We start from the raw sequence: 27,211 nt of genomic DNA, 5'->3' as shown, positions 1-27,211 counted from the left end.
GAAAAGATTTCACTGCCAAAGTCTCTCTATGAGCTTTACTGTCAGAAGAATAAGAAGCAGAGTCCCCACTCTGTATGATGTGATGGCTAATTTTTGTTGGATTAACTTTTGTATTTCCTCCTCAGTCTTTCTGCATCAAAAAATGTCTTTGATCCTCCAGGAAAAATATTCTGAAGACAGCTGGATACAGCAGCTTAAATCTCAGACCTGCCTCTAAACATTCCCTGATTGCTGGAATATATTTGCTTCTTATCTGCTCACAGTAAGACGCTGTCCGGTTCGATTCTCAGTTACAGCATCTTCTGCGTGGTGACATGCGTGAATGGGGCGTACCTTCGTTGAAGGTTGTGCATCAGGGCTGGTAACTCGGCATGTAAAAATCAACTACCAATCATTAGCGGACCGGAGTTCCGCTGTGGCGACCCCTAACCAGGAAAAGCTGAAAGACAACATCTGCCTGGTACAGACTGAGTAATCATTTTCCATAAGCACTCTAATGTCTTCAATCTTTAATACTTTTCCTTTCTGTAACAGTTTTGTCAGGATCAACTCTCTCTGCTGGTATGATTGTGTCTTTACTAATACAGGTCGTGGCTGCTTTCTCGTGGCCAGATTTAGAGCATACACTCGATGTGCCTTTTCAATTAATGAATCCTGCAGTGGAATACCAGTCCACTTGCTTATCTGTGCTTTCATAAAATGAATACAGCCTGTACCTTCCAGGTTCTCAGGTATAGCAGAATATCTCAGGTTTTCTCTGCGCACTCTGTCTTCTGAATCTTTTTTTATGTCTTTGCCAGAGCAAAAAGAAAGGCTGAATTTCTTTCAAGTCTGATAACTTCTGTTGTGTCTGTCTGCACATTGCGACTTTTTAGTAAATGCAATACTAGATCGGTGTGACGACATGTATGGAATTCTTTGAATTTTCTTATGTCACTAGCAACTGTGGTATTATCCAAAAATCATTCATTCTCTTTAAGCAAACCTTCATTCTGCTCTGGTAAACATAATCTACTCAATATATTGCTGAAAGCAGGTGGTTTATTCATTATCCCCAGGGTCATAATTCAGCAGATAAAGCAATACCCTATATAGATTTAGGTGCCTTGTAGAAAGACGTTTTTGAAGATGTTTTAAGAGTTTATGATCTGTTCTTTGCCACAGATATATTCATAGAATTACTAACACCTACTGTGAACAATTCTTTTTTTACCTGAGCACATCTCTTCTGTGTATCTGTAAAATATTCTTGACCCTAGGCAAATCGTCTATTTCCAATAAAATCAAAATTCCTATATCACTCTGACCTCTATATACTGGAAAAAATCTGCCTTATCTACAGCACATTAATTAAACACAGACATTCTATTACTAGTGTATTAAGCAGTTCAGAACTTTTTTTTTCATATTCACAGTTTCATTTTCATGCTATACCTACTTCCAATAGCTACCTAAGAGGTACAACTACCTCATACACATTAAGTATAGATTTTGTCTGAATGAGCATCATCCCCAAAAATCTCTTTAATGCCCATCTGAGGTCTGGCTTTGCCACTTGTGTTGTTGCTCTGAGCCTGGCTTCATCCCTGCAATGTTGGAATATTACTTTACACTTACTCTAATTTAAAGCTATACTGTTTTGGTCTGTTCAGTTGCTGATCACCGGTATTTCCTCAACATCTTCTAAGACTTCAATTACTTGTGCAACATCTCAGTAAAACAACTTTGGTACTAAGGAAATGCCAAACAGAAGTGTAGGCAATATGGATCTTCCTAATAGCATATTAAAATGTACACAACCTGGAGTCATCTTCTTCTGCATAAATCTGCCAGAATCCCTGGTTTGCAGCTAATTCTGAAAAGAAATTAACATCTAACACAACTGACGCCACTTCACTGTAAGTAATGGGAATGCTCTCTTTAAAGGACATTATTCAGACCTTGTGGAGCAAAAGGAATGCAAACTTTGCCCTAATTCACAACACTGATCATAACATTCACATGTTCTCTTCATTCTGTATGATTATTTAATAACATTAAGCACTCTATTTGCTTCAGTTTTACTCCTGAAAACTACTGATAATTTCCTTGGAGCATGTGTTACTGACACAGCATCAGGAGTTATCTGTGCAAAATATTCTCCAGCGAACCTTCCCAAGCCTATATATAAAGCTATGCAACATATCTTTGCTATACGTCTTGTAGAGTACATAAGATGGCTCTCCAACTGTTGGCCCAAAATATTACACAGATTATCTACCCTTCTTGGTGTAAATATTTGAAAAAAACATTTTTTTTATTATTCAAATGTCAGTTGCTCCTATCCAATGGCCTTACTAGCAACCTGAATGTATCAGTCATGCGCATGTATGGCCTCAATGCTTTAAAGGAATATTATAATGTAATTCTACATTCTGTAGTTGTGCCCTTACCTCTCAACTCTCCAGATTTTTGCATAATATTTTAGTCTGTTCCTATATAATATTCCTTATAAAATTTGTGGTTTCTTGGTAAATCACTGAGGACTGACATCACCAAATAAAGGCATACATTTGAGTTTCAGACTTCACAGCCATCAGAAAATGCATGCTAACACAAATCCTGTTATTCTGGCAACTTAAAAATGTTTATAAGAGCAATATTTAAAATCTGACCCTATTTTGGGTCTTTGCCCCCTATTATTTTAGGCTTTGTCCAGACTACTTGCACTAAGAGATTGAGAGGTATGCATGGGTCTAATTAAAATTCAACACATTATTATGTCATCCTCTTATGAATCTGATAGATTATATTTTTGTACTGTTGTACTGTTTGTACCTTTTTGCACTGTTGCTTTATTCTCTGATTTCACTACACCGGCCCTTTCTACTTTAAAAGAGCCTCTAAACAATTAATTTCCGTGATTAATTAAATATCATGACAACTCTCTTTGAACATTCTTTTTTTTTCTTTTACACATCTATACAAAATGAGCCTTTCCTTTACATCATCTAAAAACTATACATTAATTTCTTTTGTGCTTACAGACCCATCTACTACACAAGGTAAACATTTCACTAGTGTCATACTTTCTGATTACTTCAAAGCTTTCTTTATTGTCACCATTAATGTTGTAATACATTTTCATATCAGGCTTCTTTTTTTTTTTTTACTTTAGGGATCCAGGCTTTTCACAACACACTATTTGTGTAGTCACTAGTCTGTGACTGATTTCTTCTGAGAAGTTCAAACTTCAAGGAACCATGAATGTCCCCTTTTCCCAAAGGATGCAACCTTGGCATTTGTATATCTAAGTAATGGAAGGAGTGTATGGGGAGGCCTGCCCCCCTTTTTTTTTTGCATTTCACTAGTTTGGATTGCTGTTCGTATTACCAGAGTATTACTGACTCGAAGCAGTACTTGTCTGGGACTATCACAAAAGAGTTGTCGCTAGTCATGAAGCCTTACTTTATTTGCCACACATTTTATACCATACATGTCTTGCTTTAGCAATTAATTCTTGTAACTGTATATTTGTAAGTTTACTTACTGTGCATATATCCCACAGCTTTTCATAAGGCCAGTTCTGCTTTTCTTAAATGATTGCTTTTTGTCTTATTTTTTTCATCTCAAACCATTATGTTTCTTACCAAAGAATCATGCTACTCGCCAAATTCAGTCTTTGGTGACTAGATTATTTAGTTCAATAACAAATCTCTGCAGTTTCTACCAAGCCCTGGTTCCCTATAAAGAATAAATAGCCAATAAATGTCAGTTTTTAATATCCTAACAATAACTTCCAAATTTCTACTTGACCACTGTTTTTTCGCCTCCTTGAAATCTCAAAATACTAAATACCTTCAAGGCTTCTTATCCTGAGCCACTTAAAATGTGACGCACCATATCTTTCGAAGCCTTTAAGCTATTTCATTCACAACTAAGAAACAAATTAATTTTCTGGATTAACAGTTTCCATGTCTCTGCTAAACTGCCACAAAGCAAGAGAATTCCAGGCAATTGCAGACAGACCATTTTCCATGAAAGAAAATACTCAAGAGGGGTTTTTCAAGAGTTAAGAGAGTAAAACCTAAAATCCCAACTTTACTTCACAAAATTAACACATTTTGAATTTAGACTTGTATCCCTAAATACCAAACAGTCAGTTACTCAAACAGAAATACAGGTGTGCACTTCTGACACCACGAGGCAGCCATTATGTTGGCACATATACTGTGGATTGTTACCAGCTTCCTTTAGGTCATTAATATGACTGCAAAATACAGCAAATGACACCATATCACATCCATCACCCACTTTACACTACTCAAATTCATAAAGCTGCACCAGCATATGCTGTAAGCACTATATACCGCACAGTTCTGAATGTATTTGTGCCATTTGCAAAGATATTTCTGGCCAAAAAATACACTGTGCTCTTTCTTTGCATGCAACTTTTTCCAACCAAGACTCTTGTATTATTCCCAACTGACACTATCAATATATCTGCTTTGATCAAGAAACCATGTATGCAACTAATCTCATCTTTACCTCAGGCACAACTGTGGGCAGTTTAGAGAGGTGTCAAATTTTTGACTGCTGGCAAGTAGCATAGTAACTACTTGGAGCTCAGAACCAAAGGAAATTTAAGGGTGATAAAAATCAATTTTAAGTTGAATAAACAAAGCAACTTTTTGTCTTACCAATTCAGTTAAAGTAATTGCCTCACATTAAGACTGCTTAATGGTAACAGTGAATACACAGAATCCGACACCAAGATTAAGTTGCAATGAAATAATAGCTTGGTGCATGGTCTGTCTTTTGAGTGCTGTAGGACCGAATCAAACAAGTCAACCAAAACATCTTGCTGTAATCATTTATTTATTGCATTTGATTACCGAGATAGTCCACTGGGTCTAATGAACCCATTTTCAGTGGAGGCCCGGGGAGAAAAGCTCCACAGTAGAATATAGACAATTTAAATAATACAGTAATTGTATATAAACAAACATTTAAATAGTACAGGGAATTGTCTCTGATATAATTATAGATAGCAGCTGTATGGATTTATACCAAGTAAGAGAGTATTAAGCCTACAAGGTGAGAATCAGAAAGGAAATAGTTTTAAGCAGTGATATGTAGAGTTGGTAGAAAGTAGGTAACAGAATAGTTTAAGGGAAAGGAGAGATGGTAGGGGGGGTTAGGTTTTTGGGTTGGTGATAGAGGTACAGGTACATATCTAATGTGTGGTGAAATGTGATTTGAGGGAGGTTTTGAAGGTAAGGGGATTAGAGATAGCTCTGAGTACAGGAGGAAGGTCATTCCATAGTTTGGATACACTAAAGGAGTATAGCATATGACCGGCTGAGAGTTTAGGTTTGTTGACATTTAGTAGTCATGCATTTAGTAATCATGCAATGAAACACACTACAGTCGGTGATCTAGGTATTAAAAATATAATGTTGCCTCTTTCATCACATTAGTCTTCTCCTCTTGTCAGTATTTCATAGTAAATTCTTTAAGCATTTCATCTTCTACATCTTAATCACTACACCCTTCTAAAAGTCTGTGCTTATTTAAAGTCATCGGCAAGAGAAGTATAACCCAGTTAATCTTTTTTTGCAAGTATGAACAACTCAGCTTATCTGCTACATATATTTGATTTCTCACCCAGTAACTCACTCTCAAGTCATATTCCTAATAAATAGGGCAGGTACTCTGCAATGGTATGAAATATTTACACTTAATTTTCTGGTTTATAACTCGTTCTCAATCAGTCATATTTCTATAAATGTGAAAACATTTTATGAAACAGTGAAGGTGCCTTCTGCAAAAACTTGGAATATACTACGCAATGCCCTTTTTAAAGTTTTATACATTTATAGGAATTCTTCGGAGTTTCGTGAAATGAACGAAAACTATCCACTGAGTCAGCAGGCTCGGTCTGTATTTTTAATGTCAATGCTCACTATTCTGTGCTCCTCCCTTTCAATTTTACCTCTGTGCTACTGAAGCTTTGGTGCCTATCTTCTAAAGAAACATACCCAACATTATACAATACAGACTCACTCTGTTAGCCATTCCCAAAAAGGGACCTCACCGCACATGAGTGAGGGGGAGAAGTAGGGCTTACTATGACAAAAACCAAGACTGCACAAATGAAAAGACCAGCAGAAAATACATCATTCTGAAGATACATGCCGAGGCTCTTCCACATCCTAGAAGAGTGGGTAAAAAGGGCATACAGAAGAGGATCCCTCTGAGCCTAAAGACAACTGCCTCCTAACCCCTACCTTAAAAAGCCATGTACTATCCAAGAAGGCATCAGGCAGGAAAACCCCCAACTCATCTCTGGCCAGGCACACTGCATTGCCCACAGTACAAATGAGGGTATCCGCTGTATCCCGCAGACAATAGACCAAACACAGCTGCAGGGAGGCTATTAACAGGGAACTAAATAGGCCCCATGAGATCACTAAACCATAAGAGTAATTTAATTCCCCTGGCACAGTATGCAGCAGGACAGACTGAAACCTTGACAAGCACAAAACACAACTGAAGGCCAAAGACCAAAACTAGCAGATGTTTCATGACCATCCTGTTACCCTCATAAACCACTTTTTAAGATGGATATGAAGAAAACCTAGACAAAGTTAGGAAGGACCTTCTGAAACCATGCAAAAGTTAGCCTGGGGTACCTGCACAGGGTTTTGGGTATGATACACAATATCTAAACTGAAAAAGAGCAGCAGAAGAAAAGGAGGATCATCTTCAGGCTTCCGAAAAAACACCTTCCAAAGCCGCCTCCATAGGAGGAACTAAACAAGCACTCTCAGGCAAAGAACCCCTAAGAAAATTAGAAACAGGACCAAATAAAGTCCACAGACTCTCCCCAGGAAGCACCATTCCTGAAGGAAACGGGGAGGGAACAAAGCTATAAGATTTACCAACATCCAGAACAAAAAAAACTACTCCTTCTCCTCTAACCTTGAAATGAAGCTAGTTGAATAGAAGGAATAAATCCTCCCACTCCATAAACAGGAACATAAAGAGGGTCACAAACTAGGCTGTGAGGGAGGTGTCAGGGGGGGTCATAGTCCTGATGGAACCCAAAGTATAATGGCATGCAATCCAGAAATAGCAAGCAATTAGGAAGAGTCTATCCCAGGTCTGGCAAATTGATCCTACTGAGGTCCTTGAGAATCAGCTTTTACAATCACAACTCTAGCACCTGAAAATAGATAGGTCAATGTTTGAATTTCCTAGAAGGACCTCTGGACCTTGGTATGGGCTTACTCAGTAACTCTTCAATGAAGGGTGTCGAGTTCAAAAGGGCTAAGGGAGGCATCCAGGAAATGAAGTCTCAGCCCTTAGTATATTTAATTCATAAATGCATGATTCAAGAGGCCACTTCCCATGAGTAGGCTAACTGGGCTTAGGGTTGAGCCTATTAAGCAGGGAATCAATGGAACAAATGTCCCAGGATGCACCCCCAAGGGTGGGATTTGGCAGTACACCTCTCAAATATTCCAAGTTCCTCTCTGAAATGAGGGACCAGGACTAGAGTTAGTCATTATTACTTGATGATAACCCCATATCAGTGAGATACCTGGAAGGCCAGTGAAGTTATGGATGACTCCCAGATAAAGTATAAGGTATCAAGGTAACAGTACAACTACAGGGTGAATGGAGGAACCTTCCCTCCAAATCTGCAAGGCCAGTCTTCCACCATTTCACAGCAAACACTAAAAGAAGTTAAAGGACAAGTTTTACTCTGGTCACCAAGTGTAAATGACACATGGGCACAGTGATTTCACAGATGATAGCAAAGACTGAAATCTAAACTGCTCAAGCAGGAAAAACTAACTTGCAGGCATGGGTGACAAATGCACTTCTGTACTCATGGTGGCTCAGCGTGAAGATCTCTGTCTCACTGCTCCAGGGTATGACGTGCAATCCTCATCTTCATTTCATGTCTGTGTGGAGTTCTGCTTGTACTCTTCATGTCTGTATGAGTATTCTCTGGGTACTTTGGTCTTCTACCACGTGTCAACATGCTGTTTTACTGGTTATATATATATATATATGCTGCATTTACTTCTGCCCTAGTAACCTAAGTCATGACTGAAACAGATACAGTAAGTACTAGTTTACTTATCCAGTTAGCAAACAAGCAAGAAATAAAAATAGTCAACATATGATATTGTGGTATGCATCACTGGCACATTCCCATTCTACTGTATGGGAACTTCTAAAAATGATACCAAACTGTGGTGGGAAAGGATAACCTGGTCATTTTTTTTTGCCTTTCTGCCTACATATCAAGTATTCCCTGTTGGTCATGGGCTCATTCTTTCCCCACAGCTACTGTGGAGTCCCCAGTAAAGGGTGAGAGACAACCAGAACTGCTATCAAACAGGCAAGTCAGAGGCTGCCAGCTCTCTCTCCAACATCCAGGCAATTACAGTATTTCTAATTAAACCTTAGCCCCATTACTGATAGCCAATATCACCACTTGTATCACTGCTGACCTTCCTGTTCTCTTCCCTACCACTCACACATGCACTGTGGACTGCCATCAGTTGCCTGGGTGCTCTAAGCCCACATCCTCAGCTCAGACCATTTTGGTGCCTTGTAAGCTGCTGCTTGCTTGGTTGCTGCCACTAGAGCAGGACAGCTGAGCAAATTTTCAGGACTCATAATGCCAGGATCCCTGAAAGGAGCCCTTGAAATCCTACTCATGCAGGCCACTTTTGCCTCTAGGTTGGAGGTTTGACAGGAAGCCCTCTCTACTATAACAATCCCTGTCATACTCTTGCCTATACAGAGGTTGCAGAGATTTATGGAACCATACGTTTTGGTGCCTTACTGATTCTTTTGAAATGTTCTTTACAGTGCAGAAAACTTCACCACAAAACAGTAAGTGTTTTGCTATCCTACTTTTACTGTAAGAGATTCTCTTTCAGATTCAGCACAAATAAGGAGGTTCCATCAAAGTGACCACTGATGAATGCCACTTTGAAGTAGACTGCAAAAATCAGTAACATAGATAGGCTTGTGTTTAGCTGCTTCATCCATTGCATTATGAATAAAGTGCATGGTCAGAGAAGAGATGGAAGTTTTGGTTGCCACCTGGTTATTAGCCATGCCCTGGGATCACTTACAGGCACTTCTTCAGAGTGTTGGATGCTTCCTTTGTCAAATTCCTTTGAATTCTGATTAAATGTGTCATATTATTCAAAGCTCTGACCAAGAAGGTATCAGACATGTAAATAGGTTTCTCCAATTCCATCACCTCTTCACTTCACTGTTGGGTGGATGGATAGTCTGTACATCCTCCAGAACATCCCCATCTGGTGAAAGCAGAAACCACTATGGAAACTACAAGAGGTCCTTTACTCCAGTTCTGTCTACCTTTGGGGTCTGGTAGCACTCTTATCCAACTTATGAGGTACAGAATCAGCTACATCAGACTCCTTAAACTTGTGGATATGGTGTGCTCCAAACTGATTATCTGGGGGTGGCACTACCCAGGCCGCTGGGGGAGAAGACTTCGAGACTGCCTGCAAACTATTTTTCCAGGAGGTGAGGTCATTACCTCTAGCACCTCACCAAATGTGGTGTCTTCAGGGGGGATTTGGAGGAAAACTCACCCTCACTGTGATCTTTATCTGAGGAGGAAGGCTCTGAAGGAGAGTTTTGGTGTTTCTACTTATACTGCCTCTTCTTTGATGGGCTTGGAGGAAAGTCATCTGAACCCTCCTAGGAAGAAGGCAGCCCCCCCCCCCCCCCAGATCTTAGCAATCTGGGCCTATAAGATCATCTGTCCTGTGAGAATATCAATGATGAACAGTAAAAGGATCCAATATCAACAGTGTCTTGTGGTGGAATCAGTACAGCTTGAACTTGCTACTACAAAGAATCAGACTCGGGTCTCATCTGTACTGACAAGTCAGCTGAACTATTTGTGCTTAAAGCCCCCAGCACTGACCTCACTGGTACGGGTATCACCAAAGGGTCACCACTACCAGCCATAGGCACTAAAGTCTTTGGTTCTGATGGGTCAAACGCCAAGAGCACTGATGCAGACAGTGGCTTCAGAAGCATCCCAGACATTCCCAGGACTTGGTGCTTGATGCTAAATTCCTCAGTCCTAGTGGTCCCTGCCATCAGTACAGTCACTAAAGAAGAAACCACCAATGCCTACACCATCAGAGTAGAAGAAAAGGTAACTGACAATGTTGATGGAATTGGTGCTGATTCCAGCAATACCAGTGCTGAAACAGGGACTGGAGGAGGAGCAGCAGGAAAGGTGGTGAAGGTCTCTTACCAAGGCACCCTAGGGATAGAGAGGAATGACGTGACGGGTACTGAAGCTGGACCTTCACAAAAACTATCATTTGTTCCTAATCCAAGAGTGTCAGGCTCCAAAGGGACCTGTAGGAATGTAAGGACAAAGATATTTGTGGTCTGGACGTAATAAATCTATAGCATTCATGCCCCAAGGAGACGCTCCCAATCTGAATAACCCCTGGAACAACTGTAAAGATTAGCTGTCAACTTTAAGTTAATAATATCAGTAAAGTAGATCACATATCTGCTCCATAAAATGAAGAAAATACCCTTAACGTCTCAAGCTCTGTAAGAGACATCTTAAGCTGCAGTGGCAGCCACTAGACCTGGACTCCTTCTACTGCAAATGGGGCTTATGGGATAATGGAGAAGTTTGAGCTTGAAAGGAGTGCCATTGCTGTTAAAAGAGCACCAAAGTGACTAGTTCAGCAGATTCCAATGTCCAGGCAGGACCAGAATTAATGCACGATTTGTCTATGAAATTCATGTTTTCAAGCATTTCAAATATTAAAACAGTTAAAAAGAAAATTGTACTGAAAACCACCAAATTTGTAAGCCTATGTCTAAACTGGTGGATGAAGGCTCACAGCTGTGGCAGTGTTCTTAGTTTGACAATTCATGCAAACGGTTGCAATTTTCAGAATTCAAACAATTCCTTTTTATGACTATTAGTCCTAAAACAAAATGGTGCATTAAAAGTGTAAATGTGCATTTGTGTGGTCCATGGAAGAGAAACATTACCCCAATACTCAAAGGGTGCAAACACACACCTATGGAAATATACTAGACTGTTAATTCACATAACGTGTCTTTGTGATGTGGGAAGAAGACAGAGCACCTTACAAAACCGTATGCAGACAAAGGAAAAATACTCAGAGTCTACAGAGAAAGACCATCAGCCAGGAGATGAAATGAAGAACTACTGTACCACACATATTTCCAGTTCTGTGCCTCATATATCCTTAGTCTGTTAACCAACCTTATTTTCAGCAGCATTATTTCACTTAAACAGTGATTACAGTCAACATTCAGCATTTACAAACTTAGTTTTTCTGCCACTTACCAAGAACATACATTCCTGGATACAGGATCAGAAGTGCAATTCTTAATCCATACAATGTTGTGAGAGGAGGGACCAATAAGGGCACATTGCCACCAATGTTTGTTATGATGAAGAGGTAGAATGCCACAGCAGAGGTGCGGACAACTGGAGGAACCAGCTCCACTAAAATAGCCAAAGTAACACCAACCCACATTTCTCCTAGACACAGTACAAAATAAGAAAACAAATATTCAGCTAATGTGATCTTAATTAATCAGTTACACAGAAGCAATTACAGTTCACTATAACCTTTCCAAATATAGCAAAAAAATGGTTCATGCACTATTGTCAAACCACTGCATTTTTATTCAGTAAAATGAATGGCATTCAGTGGCAGAGATGACGGCACAGAAGAGGTGGAGATTGCAGCTTACTCCTTTTTGCAAGCATCACGTTGAAAAGTACAAGTTGAGTACTGGCATTTCATCAGTGAGACTGAGCACCTGCTTCATAAATCACTGCTACAATGGCATACTACAAGATCATATTCTTGAATACATTTTACATAAATTAGCATTTCACTGAAAATAAAACATTATTCTAAGCATGCATAAACACCAAAGCCCTAAAACAAGTCCATTTATTTTCATTTCAATCAGTAACTACAATAACATGGCTGTGTGAAATATAACCCTAAAATCTTCAAGACAGTTGCTTCCTACAATGACCACATTTAGGATTTTGTCAGTACTAACTTGGCGAGTCACTGCTTGACTACGTTCAGAACAGACAAAATGTTAGAGGAGACAGTCGGACCTTTCGAGTTAACTGGATGAACCTACGGTACTAAAAGTGGGACAGGAGGAAACAAGAGCATCCAGCAGAGAGATGAATGAATTGTGTGACAGAAGGTGTGTGACTGTCAGGCATGACTGCTAAAGAAGGTAGGAGACTGGCATTGAATCAAAAGAGATGGTGACGGTTGCTAGGACACCCCTACAACATATAGAAAAAGAGGATTGATGATGATAATGATGTTGATGATGACGGATCCCAAAGGACAGAACATTGCTTCTCATCAGCTCCCATCCCTGAAAATGTAAGACTTATTGAGGGTTATCTACCAACACTTACAAGTGACCCAAGTGGTAAATTATCTGAAAAGTGATACTTTGCTCAGTTCCTAGTACCCATTCCCATATGCACATTGAACAGACACGATTCCCTCCTTGTTTGCCAATATATTCTGTATCACAGTAATGTTCAACTAGTCAAAGTGACTAAAAAAACCTATGTTTACATACATTGCAAAACATACAGATCAAACAACAAAAACAGATTCTAAGACGACTTCTGTTTTTTGAGCTAAGTGGATGAATAGCAGAAGGTGCATGCTCTTCTGTTAAATGTATTGAGCCAACCCTAAAACAGTAGGAAAGGGAAATCTAATCCTGGGCAAGAAACAAGGGCTGAATGTAGTGTATGTCAAAAAAAATAAAACACACACACACACACACACACAGCAGAATAAAAGAAAAAATTCTAAAACTTGTGAGAAAGAGCTACAGCCAAAAAGGGAAGATCCAGAGTCTACTAAAACCTATGCAAAGGGATGAGCAGATGGAGTATCTTGGCAAGAAAATAGACAAGTTATTAAAGTTAAGTAGTCCAAATAGGGTGATTCACAGCCTGACTATGTTAAAAAGATGGACAAAAGGATACAGGACATGCAGTCTGCCCTTTCCAGTCAATCAGACAAACTTATGGTACTAAAAGCATGAGAAGAAGAAATGCAGACCAGACTGATTGATCTTGAAGCGACTAAAGCAGAATTAGAAGAAAAAAATCAAGAATTATAGGACTGGAAAAAAAGAGAAAATCTAAGAGTATCTAATGTATCTCAGGGTGTAGAAGGCAGAGTTTGCAGAAACTAGATTACAGAGTAGCAAAGGAAATGGACTGGACTCCCTGTAGAATATAAACTTACAGACAGACCACAAAGGGTCTTTACAACCACAAGGTCAGCACATCAGTTCCACTGTCTATAGTACTGAAGGTTCAAAATTACCAGGTAAAAGAGCACTTGTTGAGCTAGCTATGAAAAAGGGAAAATATATATTGGGGAGCAAAGAGTATTTATTGACAATGACTTTTCACTAGGCAAAAGGATGAAAACAAATCCATTTAGCCCATTTTTCAAAGCACGTGAAAAGCTGAAGCTTTGATTTAATATACTTAACCTAGCTATACTAAAGATCTACTTCCCAATGGAACTAAGACATCTCTTGACCCATTGTCAGTGTCCTAAAAAAAAAATGCAAAGATATCAAGTACTGGTGGGACACTAAGGTTAGACTGATGAAGGAAAAAGTACAGTTTTGTACCTACCATAAATGTAGATGTTCGAGGATCCCCATTGCTGCAGTCCTTACTATTGGGTATAGTCCGCGTCCAGTCGGCCCGAATACCAGAGTATAAGGCTGACGTCGGTCAGGGCGCATTAGACTGACGTCAGTACGTCAGGGTACTAATGCGCATGACCGACGTCATATCCTCAGTCTTTTCTTGCCCCAGATGTCAGAAGACCCTAAAAAGACAAGGCCCAAAATACCTGCACCAAACATATGTACAATATATACAAGAATATATACAAAAATATAAGCATGTAACCTCACCTACACAACCACCCCTAAACACAGAGGGGAAGGAGGGAGGGTAAATTGGACTGCAGCAATGGGGATCCTCGAACATCTACATTTATGGTAGGTACAAAACTGTACTATGTTCTTCGTTCCCCATTGCTGCAGTCCTTACTATTGGGTAGAATCCCAAAGCAGAGGTAAGGGAGGCTGCCAAATCATAAAGAAGCAGGAGCTGACAACATGCCTTGCAAAACAGCTGTGGCAAAACCAGCCCTAGACTTAGAGTAGATAGGAAGGTGATAATGCTTAGAGAAAGTATGCACTGAACTCCAAGTAGCTGCTTCCAAAATATCCTTAGTTGCCACCCCTTAGAAATGCTGTTGAAGTGGCAGTAGCCCTAGTGGAATGAGGCCTAATCCCAGCTGGAATCTCCTTGCCATGATGGGAATAACAAAATGCAATGCAAAAGCCAATCCACCTAGAAATAGTTTGTTTTGACACAGGCTTGCCCTGGGAACTCAAAGCAAAAGAAACAAACAACTGCTGAGACTGCCTGAAATCCTTAGTCCTGCTTAAATAATAACGCAATTGCCTGTGTACATCTAAAGTGTGCAAAATCTTTTCCCCTTTATTTTGGGGGTCTGCATAAAAAGTAGGCAAATGAATAGTTTGGTTCAAAGCCACACTAGAAACCACCTTAGGCATAAATGAAGGATTAGTACGTAATGATACCCTATCCTTATGGAAAATCAAAAATGGCTCTACTGCCATAAGGGCCTGCAACTCAGACACCCTTCTTGCAGAAGTAATAGCCAACAGAAAAGCAGTCTTCCATGACAAGTATTTCAATTCAGCAGTAGCCGCAGGCTCAAAAGGTTGTAGAGTAAGTTTTTCCAACACAAAATTGAGATCCCAAGCAGGAGTAGGAGCTCTACGTGGGGGTCTTATATTCTTTGCCCCTCTAAGAAACTGCTTGAACAAAGGATGCGAAAACAATGGTGGGTCACAATCATAGTGAGCTGAAATTGCTGCAGCATGAATCTTAATGGAAGAGAAGGACAAACCTTTGTCCAATAACTCAGTAAGATATTGAAGAGCCACACTCAAATTAGGCTCAGAAACCTGCAAATTCTTTGCTGTACTCCAAAATAAAAATCTCTTCCATTTTTCTGCGTACACTTTCCTTGTACTAGGTCTTCTAGCTTCCATAATCACATTTAAAACTTGTTGAGGAAGTTGAGACCTGCTGTGTTTCAACACAGAATATGCCAGGCTGTTAGATGAAGAGAGCGAAGCTTGACATTGAGCAGATGACCATCCTTCTGAGATAACAGATGAGGAATCAGAGGTAAAGGCCATGGAGGCTTCTTTACCAGACTCCGTAGTAGTGGGTACCAGTGTTGCCGAGGCCAATCTGGAGCTATCAAAATCATCCTTGGCCTGTCTTGTCTGACCTTTAATAGTACCTTTGGGAGAAGAGGCAGAGGAGGAAAGGCATACACATGAAGATTTTTCCAACTGAAAGACAGAGCATCCACTTTCCAAGCTGTGTGATGAAACCCCTTTGTGCAATACTGTGGCAGCTGGTGGTTTAGTGGAGAAGCGAACAGATCTATGTCTGGAGTTCCCCATGACACTGTCAATTTTGAAATACATGAAGATCCAGTTTCCACTCGTGGGGATCCATGATTTGTCTGCTTAACACATCTGCTAAGGAGTTCTGTGCTCCGGCAGAAACCTTGCCTGAAGAGTTAGTTGCAAGCTTAGCGCAGTCTCCCATAAAATCATTGCTTGCCTGCATAGAGGATAAGAATGTGTTCCCCTTGCTTGTTGATGTACCACATGACAGTTGTGTTGTCTGTTAGAATCAACACCTGCCCTGGAAGAAGTAACTCCTTGAAAGCCATTAATGCAAACTGGACTGCTAACATCTCTTTCATGTTGATATGTAGATGCTGTAGTCTGGCAGGCCACTTGTCTTGTATCCACTTTCCATTTAGATGAGCTCCCAAGCAATGTCCGAGGCATCTGTCGTTAAAATCTGACTCGCCTCTGGCCGGGTCACAGAGAGTCCCTTGTTTAGGTGACATTCCTGAGCCCACCACAAAAATTCTTTTTGAAGGCAAGGTATTATTTGAATGACAGTGTCCAAATCCTGGCAGTGCTGTGTCCATACATTTTGAGATACCATTGTAGCTTCCTCATATGCAGTTTGGCATTGGGAAGCACCAGAATACAAGATGCCATGAACCCTAATGCTTGAAGGACTGTCCTTGCAGTCAGCACGGACTGATGAGATAGGTGATGGAAGTAAAGTGATAGACTCTTTTGTTTGTCCGGGGTTAAAAAGGCCATCTGGGCTGCTGTATTCAGTCTCATACCCAGAAAGCACATGTCTTGAGAGGGTACTAGACTGGACTTTATTTCGTTCACAGAATACCCTAGGCATCTTAGCACTGCTATAACATATTCCAGATGCTGTAGAAGATCTTCCTTTTCTTGAGCCAGAATCAGGCAGTCGTCCAAGTAAGGATAGATTTGAATACCTTGAAGCCTGAAGTAAGCTATCACTGGAGCCAGAACCTTTGTGAATACTCTGGGCAGTAGATAAGCCAAAGGGCAATGCAGAGAACTGATAATGAGAATTTCCAGCTCGAAACCGCAGATACTTCCTGCAACTTAGCCTTATAGGCACATGAAGGTAAGCTTCCTTGAGATCTAAAGTTACCATCCAGTGATCTTTGCCCAGCAGAGGTAAAAGCTGTTGTAACGTCAACATCTTGAACTTGGGAATGTCCAGAAAAGTGTTGAGGAGAGATAAATCCAAAATTGGTCTCCACGTGTTCCCCTTCTTTGGTACTAGGAACAGGCGAGAATAAAATCCTAGGCCCCTTTCTGATACAGGGACTGGCTGAATGGCCCCCAACTGGAGTAACTGAGAAACTTGCTTGTGAGCCTCTTTTCTTTGTGGAGGAGGAACGTCCGGCATGCCTTTGAAAGGGGGCATTGTATGGAAATAAAATCCGTAACCGTGGTGAATGATATCCAACACCCATTTGTCTTGAGTAATTAAATCCCAATTTTCTTTGAAAAGAGACAGTCTTCCTCCCAAAGGAGCTGCCAGACGAGAATCTACTGGCAGCTGAAAAAACAGGTCATTGGGTCTGTTTACGAAAGGACTGACCCCTGCCCTCACCAGAAGTCTGAGCAGGTGAACTCCCTGTTCTAGGCCTAAAAGAACCTTGAGCCCTGCCCCTACCACGTCTAGACCTACCCCTAGACTGGGAATCATAAGCAGGATATGTCCACCCCTTAGCAGGCCAATTTCTACTAAACTTCGGTGGCTGCACCTGCAAAAATCTTTAACAGTTTGCATAGACTTAGCTTTGTCCTCCATTTTCTTTAAAACTGCTTCCACAGGCGATCCAAACAACACATCAGACTGTAAAGGAGCATCCAAAATCCTTGTCTTAACATGCTCAGCTAAATTCTGATCCTTCAACCAGGCATGCCTGCGAAGAACAGAACTAGTAGCAGCCACCCTCGAGGAGGCCTGTACAGCATCAAAACCACATTGCAAAGAATGCTTACCCACTTGTTCAGACACATGAACCAAATCCAGCAACTCTTTACACTCAATACCTTCCGCCAAAGCATCCACCTTAGATTTTAATTGTGAAAGGAGATAATTCTGATATTTTAGCATGTGAAACTGACAATTCAACGCTCTCATGGCTAGAGTGGAAGAAGTATACACTTTCTTTCCCCACCTATCCAAAGCCCTTGCCTCTTTATCAGTGGGAACAGGATTTTTAACCACAGAAGCCTTAACACCTTTAGGCCCTTGAGAAATAGTTTCTGGGTCCGCCCTAGGACTATTAAACAAATACTTATGAGCTTCGGGCACCCTATAATACCTATCAGGCTTAACAGGAGCAGGAGGCAAAGAGTCAGGGTTCAGGGAAGCCTCTGCAAAAACATCTTCCACCACATTCAAGACAGGAGGAATAGCTAAGGGCCTATGCTGGGGTAAAAACAAGAATTCCCTAAGCCTTTTCCTGGAATCAGAGTAATCCTGGCCTTCCCATTTAAAGTGCTCCCTCATGGAATGCAGAGTCTCTGAAAATGAGAAATCCTCAGGAGGAGAAGCTGTAGGAGTGGAATCATCCACATCAGAATCAGAATAAGTAGGATACTCCTGCAAGTCTTCCAGAAGACTCTGAAGCCTCTGAACACTGTTCAAAACTATCAAACTCCGGTTCCACCCTAGGCCTCTTATCAGGCGGGGCATAGAACCTCTAATCATAGTAATCAAATCTTCTGCCATTTTAAGCATATGTTTCTTAGGTACAGAACCCGAAATGCTAGGAGAAGCCCCCACTGAAGCTGAACTAGGCCTACCTCTCAAAGAAGTTTTGGCAACAGAAGGAGAGGCTCTAACTACCTTGGGAAGAGAGGGAAGAACAGTTACCTGAGAAGCCCGTCAGCCTGGCCTACCTCCTGAGAAGGCACATCCTGTAACAGTAAAGTTTCTGCCTGAGACTCCATGGAAACTCCTGGCAAAACCTCTGGCTCCACTGAGCCTTCTAAAGAACCGACGTCCGGGACTGCCGGTTCATCAACCCTAGGCTTAGCTGTTTTGTCCTTGCGCTTCTTGGACGAAGCGGGCGTCGGAGCATCCGACGGCATTTTATAATTGCAACGCTTCCCAAACACTAACCTGGCACAGTCTAACCTCCTCTTAATAGTGCGTTTGTTAAACCTAGCACAAGAGCGGCAACCAACAACGTCGTGCTCAGGCCCTAAACAAGGTATACACAAGGTATGGTAATCCCTATGAGGTATCTGTTTCCCACAAGAAATACAGTTATTCACTTTTTCTGACATCCGGTTAAATACTGAGGCAAGAAAAAACCAAAATGTTCCCCAACGGGGTACTTAGCCAACTCTGTTTCGGTCTGAAACTCCGGTTTCGGAAATATTTCAGAACGCCAACCTGCACTCGCAAAACTGCTTCTGCATCGGACCATGCGGCAAAAAAGACTGAGGATATGACGTCGGTCATGCGCATTAGTACCCTGACGTACTGACGTCAGTCTAATGCGCCCTGACCGACGTCAGCCTTATACTCTGGTATTCGGGCCGACTGGACGCGGACTATACCCAATAGTAAGGACTGCAGCAATGGGGAACGAAGAACATCCAGATCTATCCAACATAAGCATGACAAAGAAGAAGAGCACTGAAAAAGGTGGCTGCCAAACCATTCCTGGTATTTAAACAGAAGATAGTCGAAAAGTAAAAAGAAGCAGAGTACATCAAAAGAAGAAGAAGAAGAATGCTAATAAACGATTGGAACTTAGGTGAACATCATTTTTAAACAATGATATGCGTCTTCTGTGATGGACATACATTTCTGTAAAAAAGTAAAATGACTGACATGCATAAATGTAATAAGTTAACATTCTTCAAGGATTAACTCTTTCACAGGTAGGTAATTTAAGTAACAGAAACCTTAGAGAGTAGGATGTGCACCAGCATAACGGGAATTATAAATAGACTATCAGGGAGTAAAGATTGTTAATCCGAACAGCAGCAGGGGTGTAGCTATACACTGTAGGCAAGTAAGACATCAAAAAGTTAAAAGCTAAAGAAAGCAGTCACAGCTGACTATCAGCGTATTAGCACTCTGACTGGATAAGGTCGCAAATCATATGAATTAAATCAAGAAATGCAGGCAGATCCTCCAATACCCAGAAGACAAACTTTAGTAAATTAACTTGAGCACATTAGCACAAACTGGTCTTACAGACTTTAAATACTCTAAAAATCATACTAGAGGAACATACCAAAATGTAGAAAAGCTACATAATTACCAAAAAGTAGAACAAGAGACCAACTAAAGGAATACAATAATGCCAGTGGGACTACAATCCTACAGTAATATTTAGATCACACCTTAACAGGCAGGAATGGAAATTGAGACTAGAAAACAGAACAAGTACAAGAAAATAAGATGCATATTCATCACTGCTTTAAGGTTTGCTTACAGTTAGTAGTACTTACCTTAGAAATGTCACATTACAAGCCTAGCAAGACAGTTAAAGAAAGGGAAATATCAGAAATTAGAAAGGATAGGTAGGAAGTATATTATAAAAGATCTAATATGGTTGGGAAAGTTAAATCCAGAAAATCGAAGAAATGTTTAGGAAACATGCACTCACATGTGACTGACTGACTTAGCACCACAAGAGAAGGATTCTGTGGCTGAGGAGCAGCATAGGATGGGGCAAGGAGGGGTTATTTATATAGTTTTGTGTGGGTTTTTTATCTTTTAGAGTTACTAGTTAGTTTATTGAAGGTTTTAGGTTAAGTTTTTCAGTTGGTCAGTAGCAACTTCCCATAACACCTAAAAATAGAACAGAAATCTAAAACTGGGGTATCAGTAAATGAAACCGGAAATGGATTGCAATATTCCTTATGTAAGGGATCACCTACCAAGAACAACCCAACTTCTGGCCAGTATACCAAAGCCTTTAGAGTTTATAGGCGACATATGTCATACATATTCTCTTTACACAAGTCATTGGGCATAAAGGTGATGTACAGATGCACACACTTCAGAACTGAAAAGCTCCAAAAGGAACAGAATGTCCCTAGGGAGCAGGAGGAACATGTGCATCCAGGAGGAGGAAAAAGAAAAGAATCACTGGCCAGGAAAGCAAGACGAAAAGGGCAGAACAGTGGAATCAGTGAACAGAAGGACATCTACCGTAATGGTAAGGTTTTACACAACTGTACTATGTCCTTCCATATCACTGTTGCAGTATTCCTTATGTAAAGGAGAATACAAGAGCTCAAGAAAAAACTTGAAAAGAGGAAGGCAGTGAAGAGCCCTCTACAAACCTAATGAGGATAGCATTGGCAAAGCCAGCTTTTGCTCTGGAAAAAACATCCAACTTGTAATGTTTAGTGAAGGTATGGACAGAAGTTAAAGCGTCAAGGATAGAATTGGTATTCAGTCCTTTGAAAAAGGTACCAGAAGAAGCAACAGCTCCTGTAGAATAAATCTTTACAGAAGAGGAAAAACATCTACCATGAAAAGGATAACAAAGAAATGGCCTTATAAATTCAGGAAGAGATGGCTTGTTTAGACCTGGAATGAAAGAAAACAAAAAGTTGCTCAGATTAGCAAATAGCCTTAGCATTATCCAAATAATATCTGAGCTGTCTATGCAAATCCAATGTGTGAAGAACCTTCTCACTAGCTGACTATGGAGAAGGAAAAAACAAAGGCAAATTAATAGACTGATTAAGAGACAACTCATTGACCACCTTGAGCATAAAAGGAGGATTTGTACGAAGAGACACCCTGTCCCTGTGAAAAAACTAAAGGGGTGGGGAGACCGCCATGAGAGCCAGAAGCTCAGATAATCTCTTAGCTGAAAGTAAGGGCCAAATGAAGAACATCCTCCAAATACAATGTTGCAAGGAAGCTGAAGCAGCAGGCCCAAAAGGAGCCAGAGTCAATTTTTCAAGAACAAAATTGAGGTCCCAAGAAGGTGGAAATTGGCTTCCTGGGAGGCTTGATATGAATGACACCATTAAGAAATTGTGTGACCTCAAACCAAGAAGCCAGAGGAAGAGTTAAGGGTAGACAAACAGAAATTGCTGTTAGGTGAGCTTTAACTGAAGAATATGCCAACACAGCATGGAGCATATCAAACAAATAAGAGAGAACCAGAGGAATCTCAAATGAAAAGGGATCCTGGTTATGGAACAGGCACCATACAGAAAATCTCATCCATTTGGACACACATGATTTCCTGGTAGTGGGTTTCCTGGCCTCCTGAGAAGTCGAAGCACATCCTCAAAAAATAAATGCCTAAGAGAGATCAAAACCCTATCACACAAGGCATCAGTTGAAGAGTGGGCAAGTGAGGATGGATAAATAACTCCTCGTCTTGTGCGAGAAGGTCCACCCAGTGAGACAACTTGTGGTGATTGCCTCTGGCAAGGTGAAAAAGGAGGGTTGAACTAAAGCCGCTGAGGCCAAAAGAGAGTTATCAGCCAGATTCTGGGGGAGTCCTGCCTGATCGTGTGCAGTACCCTTGGAAGCAGAGGAAGGGGAGGGAAGATGTACAGAAACGTCCCCTTACAAGAAAAAGATATGGGTCCACCTTCCAAGCCAGAGAAGTTGGGCCTCTGGAACAGAAGAGTTGTCTGTTCAGAAGGGAGGCAAAAAGTTCTACCCCATCGATGGACTATGTCCAGGAATACATCTCTGTGAAGCAGCCATTCGTGAGCCTGTGTGCTGGATCTAATCAAAGAGTCTGCCACTATATTCTGCTCTGAAGAAATGTAGACAGCCTGAAGAGTCACTTGATACTTGACAGCTAGATCCCAGACCTGAACAGCGAGTCTGCAAAGAAGGCAGGATCATGCCCCCCCCCCCCCCATGCTTACTGACATACCACATTTCTGTGGTATTGTCTGTGAAAACTTTGAGGGGGTCCAGGAAGAAGGAAGGTATTAAAGGCCTGAAGAGCTAGGAGAGCTCTCATCTCCTTGACACTGATGTGGTCTAATTTCTGATGAAGAGGGCAGAGATCCTACACCTTGAGAAAACCGATGGAAGCTCCCTATCCCCTGTCTGAGGCATCCAAAACGAGGTCTTGAGATGGGACTGGAGGTTGGAAAGGAAGCCCTGGATTGATAGAAAGCTGATGCATACACCACTAAAGCTCAAGCTTCAGACAGGGAAGAAAGTGAACTAGGAAATTCAGGGTATGGCAGTGTTGAAGCCACAATGACATGAGGTACCACCGAAATTCTCTCATATGGAGCCTGTCAGAGGTAGCATAGGAATGATGGAAGCCAAATACCCAAGGACCCTGAGAAAATCCCTAGCAGTGACTGAAGCCCAGAGGAAGAAGAGATTGCAAAAAAAGCAATTAGAGAGATAGCCTTAGGGAAAAGCAGGGATGCCAACCTGTGAATAGTCTGGATGCTGCAACCAAGAAAAACATGATTCTGAGAAGGAAATAGGACTGATTTTTGAAAGCTTATGGTGAACCCCAGGCTTTGCTACAGGGAAACAGTAAACTGGAGGCCCTGAAACAGTACCTCAGGGGATGAGGCCTAAATAAGCAGGTTGTCCAAACAAGGAAAGATTTTAACCCCTCTCATCGTGCAAAAGGCAATGACAGGAGCGAGGCATTTGGTGAATACCCTTGGGGCAGTAGAGAAGCCAAATGGCAAAGCAGAGAACTTAAAATGCAAGGAAGAGACAAAGAAACACAAACATTCATGAAAAGGGGATGTATGAGGATGTGAAGGTAGGCATCTTTGAGATCCAAAGACATCAGAAATGCCTGGGGAAGAAGAGGAGGAAACAAAGACTGAAGGACAGCATCCAGAAAGAGGGAACATTTAGAAAGGTATTGAGTTGAGAAAGATCCAGAAATGGTCTACAGGTGTCTTCTTTCTTGGGGACCACAAAAATTCTGGAATAAAAACCCTTCCCTTCCTGGACAGGGGGCACCAACTTGAAAGGTACCCTGGTACCCTGGGTCAAAACAGCATGAAGCACCTCCAGAAAGAAAGGAAGCTGTTCCAGAGGAGGTTGAGGGATACCCAGAAAGGGAGAAAAAGATTTCCACACCATGAAATACCCTGGAAGATGATGGACAGAACTTAAGAGTCTTGTGTGACCCTTAACCAATTTGGTAGGGACAGGGAAAGACAAAGGGACCAGGGAACCTGGCCGAGGGAAAGGGGAAGCAAATTGTTAGATGGAACTTGGTTTGCCCTGAAAAGAAGGACTCTGAGAAATAGGGGTCTGTGTAGGCTTACACTGGAGTTACATGCTTAGAACCCTTTTTGCCATCGGGTGGAGGACAAGGCTGTCTGCAGACAAAAGCAGATTTGGAAGGATAATGCCTCTGAAACTTAGGGATAGGAGAACTGAAAATATGTTTCAGCTCTTGCAAGGCCTTTCCCTTATCCTTGAGGGACTTGAAACGTTCAGCATCAGCAGAGCTAAAAAGATTCTTATTATCAAGGTGAGCATTGAATAATTTGGCCTTAATGTTATCAGTTAAGCCTGAAGTTGAAGTAAAAAAATAATGCCTCAGAACAGAGCCAAATGCAGCAGCCCTAGAAGGAGCATCAGCTGCATCATAACTGTATTTAATGGAGTGTCAAGCCACTTGAGAGGAAGAACCCAACAAGGAAAGGGCTGAAAGTTTCCCTTCAGAATCAGGAAGATCAAAAACTACCTCAGACACCTGGGAAAGAAGGGCTACAACAAATTTAGTCACACGAGTCTGGTAATTGATGGCCCTTAAAAGCTAGGGTGGCAGCAGTATAAGCCTTTTTGCCCATTAGTTCCATGGCCCAACTATCCTCCTCTGAAGGAGCAATCTAATAGAAGGCAACAGCTTAGAGGGTTTGCAAGAAGAAAACATACACCACAGAAGGACGTTTATACTAAAATTTACAATCAACCATTGAGCACCTTGTAAAATCTGTCAAGGTTTCTTAGGTGACTACCGAGATTCAGGGGCAACAGAAAAGGTATCCAAGGAGAATAGCCAGAACAAAATACCTCTCCTGAATATCAGAAATCTGAAAAAAAGTCCACTTGAAAAATGAAAATAGTGCCCCAAAGAAGAATCTGGATAGAGACAATTCTCTTCCCTCAGACCCATAGTTCAAATGAGAAGGGATCTGAGAAGACTATGCCAAGGACTCTTCCGCAGAATCCATATTCTCATCAGAAGACTCTTGTTCCCTAGGTCTCTTAAGAGGAGTAGAAGGCCAGGGAGGGGGCAGGCACAGAGACCCCCGAGGAGGCTTTAAAGCCATTAAAACAGTGAATGACTCCTGTGTAAAATCCTGCCATTCACACTGGGGATCCTTACCAGCAGAGGAAATACACTTTTTTTTTTGTTTCTTCTTTTGTGGGACATCCACATGAAAAACCCTAGGAGGGTCACACCCTTGCCAACACTATCAGCACAGCAGGAATCTCCTCCCAAACTAAAAATCTGTGGAATCCCCCTTGGTCCCTCCCTTTTTTAATTTCTCCAAGTCTTTTGGGTTTCTAATACCATGACAGGAATGGACCCCATTCCTAAATCAAAGTACGAGCAAGTTCATGAAATTAGTATCGTTTCAATCTTTGACGTCAGCCAGAAGTGTTCTTCGCAGCCCCCGCAAAGTGCTCAGTAATGACTCCTCCTGTAATTCGTACGGGGTTACATGTAATGGTAACATTTAAATACGACTGTAGATTCTTTTTATAAGACCCATTGCTCCTATTACTATTTCAACTGTTTAGGTACCTTTCTTCCACATTGCTCTCGTTTCTGCCTGCAAATCCTGATATTTTATGGGTCTATATTATAAGGACAGTTGAAAACATCGAACACCATATGGTCGACACCATACGGTCGATGTCTTCAAACATCGAACTTATAAAAACAACAACAAAAAAAAAAAAAAAAAGAAAGAAAAAAGTACCCCAATGGGTTTAAGCAGGGGAGCAAGCCCCCCTACACCCCCCGCTACTTAAATATACCAACTCCGAGACCGCACTACATTGCAGTAAACAGAAATCTCCCCTTACGGAGATTTCCATTTACACGTTTGATGTTCTCTGCTTTCGCTATTCTTGTGTCCACAATATCAGCTTCGATATTGTCGTCTTTCGAGAATATAATATAGACCCATATTTTATGACTTTGTCTCTGTACAAAAGACACTGTAGTCACTGGGTGTAGCGATTTCAATGATCAATGCTACTTTTGTCTTCTTTTCCTGGACCACTATATTCGTTTTTTTAGCGTCTATCTTTTGAACTGTTGGTAATGTGTAATCCCACGTGATGTAGACTTCATATCCTTCTACGATGCTTTGTGGCTCATATTTCCAGTGTTTTTCAGCCACTTCAATACCATAATGTTTTCACATTCCCCAGTGCAACAGTCTTGCCACATTATTATGCCTTTCAGTATATAGTCCCTTCTGCCATTAGTATGTCACAACCAGCAGCAAGGTGTGCAACGGTTTCCAATTTGGTTTTACAAAACATACATTTGTCTGTTTCTCCCACATGTTCAATGGACTTTGTAAAGCAGCGTGTACGTAGCCCACTATCCTCGGCTGCCAATATTAACCTTTAATCTCTTGGTTTGAATTTGCCTCTCCTGCGTTTGTTCCTGATCAACATGAGGTTCTTCCCAAAGTTTTCTATACTTAAAACTATATTTATGCATTTTCCACATTTCTTGCCTTCTCATCCGGTCCTTCACCTTATATTCTTTTTGTTTTTGGCACATTCAGTTGCTGCCTAATTTTTATCTACTTCTGGTCTGATTACCATTCCTGCTTGATACCGATATGCTTCTGCTAGATTAAGCAGGGAAGTCATCTTAGATTTATTCTCATGTTTCAAAACTTTCACTACATTTGGGTCTTTTGAGGTCAGCAGATAAGTGTGGTGCCCCACGACTGCAGATCTATACATGTAATCTATTTCAAGGAAGCCCATCCCTCCTTTGGAATGAGGAATAAATAAATCTTGGTATGCACTGATTTTTATAAATCATTTGGTCAGCATGAAGCATCCTTGTTTTCCTATCTAATCTATCCAACATGCTTTGGGGCCAGTCAATCACTCCAAAACTGTACATTAAGACAGGAAGAGCAAATTGGTTTATAGCTTGAGTTTTGTTCCTAGATGTCAATGCTGTTTTCAGGATTAATTTAAGTCTTCTAAAGTATTCCTTACTAAGATTTATTCACATTTGTTCATGTTTTACAGTTGATCCTTCATCAATTCCCAAATATTTATAAACTCCCTCTTGCTCAATTTCTTTTATATCACATTCTTGTCCCAAACTGATGTTTTCTTGGTGCTGCAGTTTTCCTGCTTTAAAAATTGCTTATGGACATTTATCAAGACCAAATGACATTCTTGTATCATCTGAAAACGTTTTGACAACTTGCAGTTGTGCTTTCAGTTCCTCATCTGATGAGCTACACGGTTTTAAATCATCGACAAAGAGAAAATGAGAAGTCTTTACACTTTGTTGTTTTCTAGGAGCCAAGTTATACCCATGGCCAAAGCTGTTAAGTAGACAGCTTAACGGATTAAGGGCAAGACAGAATAACAGCGGTGACAGAGTAACCC

The 27,211-nt window shown here is 41.0% G+C and overlaps 1 protein-coding gene across 1 annotated transcript in view; it reads right to left on the bottom strand.

Moving 5' to 3' along the window:
- LOC122790598 overlaps positions 1-27,211 on the bottom strand; it is a 530,756-nt gene that overhangs the window by 289,465 nt on the left and 214,080 nt on the right. The window contains exon 5 of the mRNA XM_044058125.1: positions 11,393-11,590. Within this exon, the coding sequence (XP_043914060.1) occupies positions 11,393-11,590 (198 nt within the window). The remainder of the gene's footprint in view (positions 1-11,392; positions 11,591-27,211) is intronic.

Source organism: Protopterus annectens, chromosome 16.part0 (assembly GCF_019279795.1).
Source record: "Protopterus annectens isolate FY-2018-M chromosome 16.part0, PAN1.0, whole genome shotgun sequence".
Lineage (NCBI taxonomy): Eukaryota > Metazoa > Chordata > Ceratodontiformes > Protopteridae > Protopterus > Protopterus annectens.
This window is presented reverse-complemented; position numbering and strand designations above follow the sequence as displayed.